Source organism: Balaenoptera borealis, assembly GCF_965194805.1.
Source record: "Balaenoptera borealis genome assembly, chromosome: 8".
NCBI lineage: Eukaryota > Metazoa > Chordata > Mammalia > Artiodactyla > Balaenopteridae > Balaenoptera > Balaenoptera borealis.
Window position 1 is genome coordinate 28,713,942 of NC_138865.1, and position 10,332 is coordinate 28,724,273.

Here is a 10,332-nt window from a genome sequence, read left to right on the forward strand (position 1 = left end):
GTACTGCCAGAAGTCTTTATCCTACAAACATAGGCATTCTGATTTTCAAAAAGTAAGTGTGTGTGTGTGTTTATTGCATTAATAAGTACAGGTTAAAACTTCTGTTTTGACTGGGAAGATATTCAAACCAAATATGTAGCTTACAGATTTACACATCTGATGACCTAATACTTGGGAGAATTTTCCACAGATAAGCTTTTTTCTCCTTAGATTTCAAACTTTTTTTCCTTTAATATCAACATACTTTCAGGCCCATTTAAGAAAACAATATAAATATCCACAAATTGTCCCTGAAAAATCTTGAAAATAACTGTCTTAAATATTCTCAAAGAGCAAAAAGGAGAACATGGATAAAGAACTAAAGGAAATCAGGGGAACAGTATATAAACAAAATGAGAACATTGACAAAGAGAAATTATAAAGAAAACCAAATTCTGGATCTAAAAATTCAGGAGCTGAATTGAAAAACTCACTAAAGGAGTTCAAAAACAGTTGCCAACAGGCAGAAGAAAGAATCAGTGAACTTGAATACAGGTCACTTGAAATTATTGAATCTGAGAAATAAGAAAATAAAGGTGAACAGAGTCTAAGGGATGTATGGGATACCATCAAACAGACTAATATATACATTATGGGGATCTTAAAGGAGAAGAGCAAGAGAAAGAAAAAGGGTCAGAGAGATTATTTGAAGAAATAATCACCCCAAACTTCCTAAACTTGAGGAAATGCATGGATATAGAAATACAAGAGGCTCAACCAACTCCAAGTAGGACAAAAAGGGACTCACAGTGAGACACTTTATAATCAAACTGTCAAAAGACAAAGGCAACAAGAGAATCTTGAAAGCAGCAGGAGAAAAGTGACTCAGCACATACAAGGGATCCTCAATAGAATATTAGCAGATTTCTTGGCAGGACTCTTACACAGTCCATATAGTAGTGGGATTATATATTTACTAAAATGCTGATAAAATGCAGAAAGAAAAATTGTGAACCAAAATTTCTATATCTGGCAAAACTATCCTTCAGAAATGAGGGAGAAATTAAGACATTCCAGATAAAACCTGAGGGAATACATTACCACTAGGCCTGCCCTAAAAAAAATTCTAAAGTCATTCAAGATCAAATTAAAGGATTCTAGACAATAACTAGAAGCCATATGAAAATATAAAGTTCTCCCATAAAGGTAAATATATGGGCAAATATAAAAGTCATTACTTTGTCATTTGAGCCTGTAACTCCACTTTTTATTCTACAGGATTTAAAAGACAAAAGCATAAAATATATTTATAAATATGTTAGTAGGTACACAGTATATAAAGATGCAACTTACAACATCAATAAAATAAAGAGGGGGCAGAGATGTAAAGGAGTAAAGTTTTTTTATGTGATCAAAATTGGTTTGGTATGAATTTTAAATAGTTATAACTTTAGAATGTTATAACATCCCCAATGTTAACCACAAAGATAATATCTATAGAATATACACAAAAGGGAATGAGAAGAGAATCCAAACGTGTTACTACAAAAATTAACTGAACACAAGGGGAGGCATTAATGGAGGAAATAAGGGACAAAATATTCTATAAGACTTAAGGACAACAAATAAAATGGCAACAGTTAAGTCCTTCACCAACACTAATTACTATAAATGTAAATGTGTTAAACTCTCCAATCAAAAGACATAGACTGGCAGAGTGGATTTAAAAAAACAAAACAGGATATAACTGCATGCTCTCTACAAGAGACTCACCTACCTAAAGACACAAATAGGTTCAAAGGATGGAAAAAGATATTCCATGCAAATATCAAAAGAGAGCAGAGGTGGTTATACTAATATCAGACAAAATAGACTTTAGTTAAAAAAAAATTGTAACAAGAGACAAGAAGGGGGCTTCCCTGGTGGCACAGTGGTTGAGAATCTGCCTGCTAATGCAGGGGACACGGGTTCGAGCCCTGGTCTGGGAAGATCCCACATGCTGTGGAGCATCTGGGCCCGTGAGCCACAATTACTGAGCCTGCGCATCTGGAGCCTGTGCTCCACAACAAGAGAGGCCGCGATAGTGAGAGGCCCGCGCACCGCAATGAAGAGTGGCCCCCACTTGCCACAGCTAGAGAAAGCCCTCACAAAGAAACAAAGACCCAACACAGCCATAAATAAATAAATTAATTAATTAAAATTAAAAATTAAAAATAAAAAAGAGGCAAGAAGGACATTATATAATGATAAAAGTCAATCCAACAGGAAGATATTACAATTATATGTGCAACAAACAGCAAAGCTCCCATATATATGAAGCAAACATTGTCATAATTGAAGGGAGAAATAGACAGCTCTACAATGTGAGTAGACTTCAACACTGCACTTTCAGTAATGGTTAGAAGCTCAATAAGGATATAGAGCACTTGAACAACACTCAACCCAAACATTCACCTCCCCAGATGTGAAGCCACAAATCTGTTATGAAACAACCCACACGTGACAATGTGGCCTTAATCATACATTGGCCTTTACACACCTAAACACATTTGCCCTTAGCTTCCTCATACTCCTTAGCAAAATACACACACAGCAAAGGAACAGGCTCTGAACAGATACAATGTGGTAGACTGTATCATTAAGAAGAATATGTACTGCCCCTTTCTGTGGTGTTTCTGTCTAAGAGAGTATACATACCACCCAGTTGAACTCAGGTGTAGCCATGTAACTTACTCTGGCCAATAAAATGTGAGTGAAAATGCCATGTATAACTTCTGATAAGACACATTCCCCTCTGTTGCTGTTCCAGATGGGGCTGCTTCATCCATCTAGATCCAAGGTGAAGAGGACAGGGAACCAATCTAAAACTAACCAATGGAGGATATGAAACATAAATGAGAAACAAACCTTTGTTGTTGGAAGTCACTGAATTATTTGTTACATTGGATACTCCAGCATACCCCACATACCAAAGCATAGAAAACACTACATTCCACACATACACATGCTCACACACACATACATTCACACATACCTCCAAACTCCACCCATATAAACATACAATATATTAATACTCTGGAAAAATGCCTATCACACCCAGCTGGACTCAGAATAGATACAACCATTCAGCCCCCAAAATACACACACACACCCACATCCCCTCAAAACTCCCAAAATATGCATCCCCAACTCCCTATAGTTAAAAATACACACATCTAGAACTTTACATGACCCAAATACACATAGACACACCAATCCCCATCCCCAAATGCATATATATGTCATCCTAGCCTTCTCAAATACATGCATAAAACCTTCACAAGCTATGAATTCACACATACCCTATCCCAGCAGAATTCAACATGTATTTCACATAGCCTCACCCTCCTCAGATACACATGCACTCTCCCTACAGTCTGAATATTCACATAAACCACCCAAACTCTAGCTTGCAACATAACCCACAAGAACCTTCACATATACCTTCATACATACCCTCAACCCCACCACAAACAGGAGATTTCAAGCTTCCTTAATGTATACATAGCCCCTCAAATCCCATTTTCACACACTGCCAACCTGAAGTGTGCACACAGACAGACACACTATCTTGAACACACACACACACAACTCCCACAACCTGAACATGCACATTTTTCTCCCACCCTCAGGATGAAAATTAAAATGGATGGAACTGGAGATTATCATACTAAGTTAAGTAAGACAGAGAAAGACAAATATCATATAATATCGCTTATTTGCAGAATCTAAAAGAATGACAAAAATGAACTTATTTACAGAACAGAAACAGATTCACAGACTTAGAGAATGAACTTATGGTTACCAGGGGGAAGGGTGGGGGGGAGGGATAGATTGGAAGCTTGGGATTGACATGTATACACTGTTATATTTAAAATAAAATACCTTTCCATGAATAAATAAAGAGTAATTCATAACTATTTTAAAAAAAAGGATTCAGGGTGTATGGGGTGGACTCTGTAGAATACTGGCACCTGCAACCTAGATCCTGTCTCAGCAAAGTACCTACTTTACTGGTTGCTGATGTGCTGTTGGAAGACAGCTTTGGCTGCTGGTCCCTTAGGGTTGCTTTAGCTATACACAGTGCCCTGCCAATTTTTATCTCTCCCTGGATAGGCTTCATATCCAGTGGCCAAATCAAGCAAGGGACAAATCAGCCTGAAGACAATTCTATCAAGAATTAATTTTTAGCCCTATGACTGCACATTAGATCCAGTGAAACTGTTTGGGAACCTGAGTCTGATTTCTACTCAGCCCAATGATGCTCCCTTTTTTTTTTTTTTTCCCAGTTCTTTTTTAAAGAAAACATCCTGCTCACAAAACTCTGACGCAAAGACAATTCCAGGGAACCAAACTGAGGTAACATTTATTGTTTTTTTACAAACACAAATTTTTAGAATGGCTTGTACCTTAGGTGTGTAGACTTTTTTCTGTCTTTTTTCTTCTCATTTTGGTCTCCTTTCTGTCCCCAGCCATTTTTCCCTTTTTTTCTTTCTTTAGGTGTCCTAGTGGTCCTGAGTGACCCCTGCTGCAAGCGGTGGCCTCCCTTTCTAGGGTGTCCCAGTCAACTTTAGAGGGCCCAGGGTCCACATCCAAGAGAGCAGTGGTTGTGGCATCCTGATTTTGTGACAGTGTGGTTTTGATTAGGAGACTTTTAGCATGCTAATGGGCAGCAGCACTTAGGAGATTCCAAGCAGGAGATCTGTAATCTCAAATCAGTTGATAAACCTCCTCAGCTATCTTAGGGGGAATGAGAATGAAGTGCTCCTTCTCTTTGACAAAGCTTCTTACCTTGACCAAACTCTATTAGGCTCCCCTAAACTTTCCAACTAGGCTTTCTTCTATATTCCTATCTGCATTGTCTGATTTTAGCAAGAATCTTGCCACATCAGTGTGGCCAGAATCCCCCAGCCTTGATATCTGATCACCCTGGATATCTAATTAGGTTCCTCATTCTCCACCACTCTCCTGGTGATGTCTGATTACCCAAGCCTGCCATTAGCAAGAATCCTGTTAGGTAAGCTTAGCCAGAAACCCCTTACCACTGATGTTCCTCTTAGTCGTTTTCCATCCACTGACCCACACGCTGCTCCTTGGGTATAAATCCCTACTTACCCATGCTATATTCAAAATTAAGCCCAATCTCTCCACCTGCCACTTCAAGACCCTATTGCAGTGGTCCCTACAACCATCGTGATGGTCCCCCTTGAATAAAGTCTTACCCTTCTTTAACAAGCGTCATGAATAATTTTCTTGTTTAAAAGTTAGAATATTATTTTTTCTTTAACACCCTTTCCCTTTTTCATTAAACACTGAGCCACCAGTCTTCATCAATGGGATACCTTATACTCTACTGTATTGAAGTATGAAATGCAACAGAAGCAACTTAAGCAACAACAGAAAAATTTGCCTTCAAGCAACATTTAAGCTCTTTTGTGTGCCATGGCTTCCATGAGAGCACCCCATGATGAACCCAGTGGGTTCCTATAGTGTACCTGAGACAGACACCTGGACTCTTTGCCAGGGTCACCCTCTAAAAGGACAGGCCAATGCAATCTCTTACAGAATGGGGAGACTCAGTTGAGCAGTGACAAAGATTCTTTTTTTTTTCTTTTTTTCTTTATTTTTATTTTTTTTATTAAAGTATAGTTGATTTACAATGTTGTATTAATTTCTGTGGTACAGCAAAATGATTCAGTCATATATATATATATATATATATATATATATATATATATACATTCTTTTTTATATTCTTTTCCATTATGGTTTATCATAGGATATTGAATATAGTTCTCTGTGCTATACAGTAGGACCTTGTTGTTTATCCATTCTATACATAATAGCTTACATCTGCTAACCCCAACCTTCCACTCCATCCCTCCCCCAACCCCCTCCCCCTCAGCAACCACAATTCTGTTCTCTATGTCTGTGAGTCTATTTCTGTTTTGTAGATAGGTTCATTTGTGTCATATTTTAGATTCCACATATAAGTGATATCATATGGTATTTGTCTTTCTGACTTACTTCACTTATTATGATAATCTCTAGTTGCAAAGATTCCTTTTTTAACCAAACTTTAGTCAGGCTCCTCTGAACCCTCTTCTCAACTAGGTCCTGACTTTGGGATTCTGTGTCCATCTTTGCATTGCCTAGGTTTATCAAGAATCCTGTCAAATCAGTTTAGCCAGAATCCTCCATATTTGATCACCCTTGATATATGACCAAATTCTTCCTCCCCCACCATCCTCCAAGTGATGTCTGATCACTCTGGCCTCCCTTCATCAAAAATTCTGCTAGATTAGTTTAGCAAAAAGTACTCCACCTTCCCAGTAATTTCTACCCACTGACCCCTCAACCTGCTCCTTGGCTATAAATCGCCACTTTTCCTTTTTGTGTTCATAGATGATCCCAGTCACTTTCCCCTATTGAAATAATATTGACGTCCATTCCAACAGTCCTGAATAAGGAGTTCCTTACTATCTATAATAAAAATCAGAATACTTTTTTTCTTTAACAGCAGCCTACAAGAAGTGACATCAACAAGAAGGTCGAATAAGTTGTCCCTCATCATATCCCACTCTCAATAACAACTGGGCATCTGTCCATAGACAAAAGTGTTTTTGTGGGAGCTGTGGAATCCAGCACCAAACAACAAGTGGCCAGAGAGGAGTCTCACATACTTGTGTATCCAGTAATGGGCATACAGACCTTGGTCCAGCTGTGGACCCTGAAGTGGCCTGTGTTCCAGCTCCAGCTCCTCTTGGCCATGGTCCAAGAGCCCCTGGAGAACAGTGGCTTAGATAATCACCCACAATAAAAGAGTCTTTGTGAGAATCCAGGTTTCCAGTGAAGAAGCTCTGGCACACTGTTGGAGCAAAATAATCCAAGATTGAATACATTGGGGAAGATAAGAGGAACAATTAAGACTTTACCTGTGTCACCCCTCCTCCAAAGAATCACAGTTTAAGGCAAAGAGAGAGCCCTTCTTGGCCCATGATTTCTCCCTTGGGGGAGAGTGAGGGTGTGTAAGTGAGCACTCAGCTTACCCTGCTGTGCAGGAAGCTCCCAAAGAAGAACATTATTTCTCTTGCCCCATCCAGAGTAACTGAGTCATGAGCTGCGTGACGGGGGGGTGGTGAGTAGGTAGCACATCAGCTAGGGCTCAGATGGTATCAAAGGGATGTGGATTCTACTAACCACACCACAGACTCCATTGGGAGACCCACCAACAAGCTGCTGGACCACTCACCCATGTATTACCCCAATTGCCCCATGGGTATTTACAGTGCTACACACACATCACCCCCACACACTTCCACTCCTTGGTTGGCTCTCTGTGCAGTCTCCTAACAGTTTAGAGAACAGGGTTTTGCAGATGACTAATGAGCATATGTAGAAAGCCAGCCTGAGTCTGCAGACTTGAGAGAGACCCAGGTCTCTCTTAAGCATTTAGCACTGCTCTTGGGAAAGCAAAAGCCCAGCCTGGTGCATTGCAGGATTGAGGGAAGGCATACAAGCTTAATAATGTCACAAGAAGGAATAAGTGTGAAGCATACCCACAGAATGTCTAAGGAAGCCACAGAATCCCTAGCAGGGCTAATGGAAGGCATTTCTCAAAGACCAAAAGAAGTGACTGATAGTTCAGATGTGAAGACAGCAACACAAGTCTCCAAGGAACATGAAAACTCAAGGAAACATGATGGCACAAAAGGATCACAATGATCTTCCAATAACAAATCCCAAAGACATGGAGATATGTGATTTAGTTCATAAAGAATTCAAATTAGCTTTTTAAGGAAGCTCAGTGAGCTACAAGAAAACACAAAAAGACAATTCAAAAAATCAAGAAAACGAGATAGAAATCATAAAAAGAATCAAAATAAATTAAGGAGCTGAAGAATGCAATGAATGAAATGAAAAATGCAATAGAGCATCAACATCAGAATGGATCAAGCAGAGGATTATACGAAGTAGAAGACAGGACCATTGAAATTATCCAGTCAGAGGAGAAAAAAAACGAATATAGAATAAAAAAGAGTGAAGAAAGCCTACATGTATTTTGTGATACCATCAAGAGAAGTAACCTAATAATTATTATAGTCCCAGAGGAGAAGAGTGAGAAGGGGGCAGAAAGTTTATTTAAAGATATAATAGTAGATAACTTCCCAAATGTGGGAAGAAATTTGGCCATCCAAGTCCATGAAGCCCATAGGTACCCAAAGAAATTCGACTCTAAAAAGATCTCCTCCAAGACACATTATAATAAAACTGTCAAAACATCAGTTTTATTTTGTAGGTTGGGTTAGATTATATTTAGAGAGAATCTTAAAAGCAGCAAGAGAAAAGAAGCGTATCACCTACAAGGGAACACCCAAAGGGCTATCATCAGATTTCTCAGCAGAAACAGACTAGGAGAGAGTGAGATGATAAATTCAAAGTGAAGAAAGAAAAAACTGCCAACAAAGAATACTTTATCCAGCAAAGATGTCCTTTAAAAATGAAGGAGATAAAGACTTCCCCAAACACACAAAAGCTGAGAAAACTCATCACCACTAGATCTGCCTTACAAGAAATGCTGAAAGGAGTTCTTCAAGCTGAAATGAAAGGATGCTAGTGAGTCACATGAAAACATATGATAATATACAACACACTGGTAGAGATAAATATGTAGTCAAATTCAGGCCATTCTAACACTATAATATGGTAGCGTATTAATGACTTCAACTCTAGTAAAAACACTATAATAATTTGTTAATGAACAAACAATATAAAAAGAGGTAAATTGTGACATTGAAAATATAAGAGAGGAAAAAGTAAAAGGATAGGATTTTATGAGATCAAACTTAAGTTTTTATCAGCTCAAAATAAACTTTTTATCTATAAGATGTTTTGTGTAAGCCTCATTGTAACTGCAAAGCAAACACCTACAGTAGATACACAAAAGATAAAGAGAATCACAGCATATATAATGGAAAATCATTTCACAAAGGAAGACAGCAAGAGAGGAAGAAAGGAACAAGGGAACTACAAAAGAGCAAGAAAATGTTAATAATATGGCATACCCAGACAACCCTCAGAATGGGAGAAAATATTTGCAAATGAAGCAACTGACAAAGGATTAATCTCCAAAATATACAAGCAGCTCATGCAGCTCAATATCAAAAAACAAACAACCCAATCCAAAAATGGGCAGAAGACCTAAATAGACATTTCTCCAAAGGAGACATACAGATTACCAACAAACACATGAAAAGATGCTCAACATCACTAATCATTAGAGATAATGCAAATCAAAACTACAATGAGGTATCACTTCGCACCAATCAGAATGGACATCACCAAAAAATCTAGAAACAATAAATGCTGGAGAGGGTGTGGAGAAAAGGGAATCCTCCTGCACTGTTGGTGAGAATGTAAATTGATACAGCCACGATGGAGAACAGTATGGAGGTTCCTTAAAAAACTAAAAATAGAGCTACCATATGACCCAGCAATCCCACTACTGGGCATATACCCTGAGAAAACCATAATTCAAAAAGACACATGTACCACAGTGTTCATTGCAGCACTATTTACAATAGCCAGGACATCGAAGCCATCTAAATGTCCATTGACAGATGAATGAAGAAAGAAGATGTGGCACATATATACAATGGAATATTACTCAGCCGTAAAAAGGAACGAAATTGAGTTATTTGTAATGAGGTGGATGGACCTAGAGTCTGTCATACAGAGTGAAGTAAGTCAGAAGGAGAAAAACAAATACCATATGCTAATGCATATATATGGAATCTAATAAAACGGTACTGCTAAACCTAGTGGCAGGGCAGGAATAAAGATGCAGATGTAGAGAACAGACTTGAGGACATGGGTGGGGAGGAGAAGCTGGGATGAAGTGAGAGAGTAGCATTGACATATATACACTACTAAATGTAAAATGGATGGCTAGTGGAAAGTTGCTGCATAGCACAGGGAGATCAGCTCGATGCTTTGTGACCACCCAGAGGGGTGGGATAGGGAGGGTGGGAGGGAGGCTCAAGAGGGAGGAGGGGATATGGGGATATATGTATATATATATAGCTGATTCACTTTGTTGTACAGCAGAAACTAACACAACATTGTAAAGCAATTATACTTCAGTAAAGATGTTAAAAAAATGGCATATCCATCAAAATTACTCTAAATGTAAATGGATTAAATTATCCAATCAAAGACATATGCTGCTACAAGAGAATCACTTCAGCTTCAAGGATACATATAGACTGAAATTGAAGAGATGGAAAAAAGATATTTCATGCAAATGGAAAACAA

General features: G+C 38.5%; 1 protein-coding gene across 1 annotated transcript in view; it reads left to right on the plus strand.

Moving 5' to 3' along the window:
* The window catches only part of LOC309632917 (uncharacterized protein), a 57,692-nt gene extending 51,057 nt beyond the window's left edge, over positions 1 to 6,635 (plus strand). The window contains exons 2-4 of the mRNA XM_082400989.1: positions 2,789 to 2,818; positions 4,308 to 4,377; positions 6,539 to 6,635. Of these exons, the coding sequence (XP_082257115.1) occupies positions 2,789 to 2,818; positions 4,308 to 4,377; positions 6,539 to 6,577 (139 nt within the window). The 3' untranslated portion in view covers positions 6,578 to 6,635. The remainder of the gene's footprint in view (positions 1 to 2,788; positions 2,819 to 4,307; positions 4,378 to 6,538) is intronic.
* The last annotated feature ends 3,697 nt before the right edge of the window (positions 6,636 to 10,332 follow it).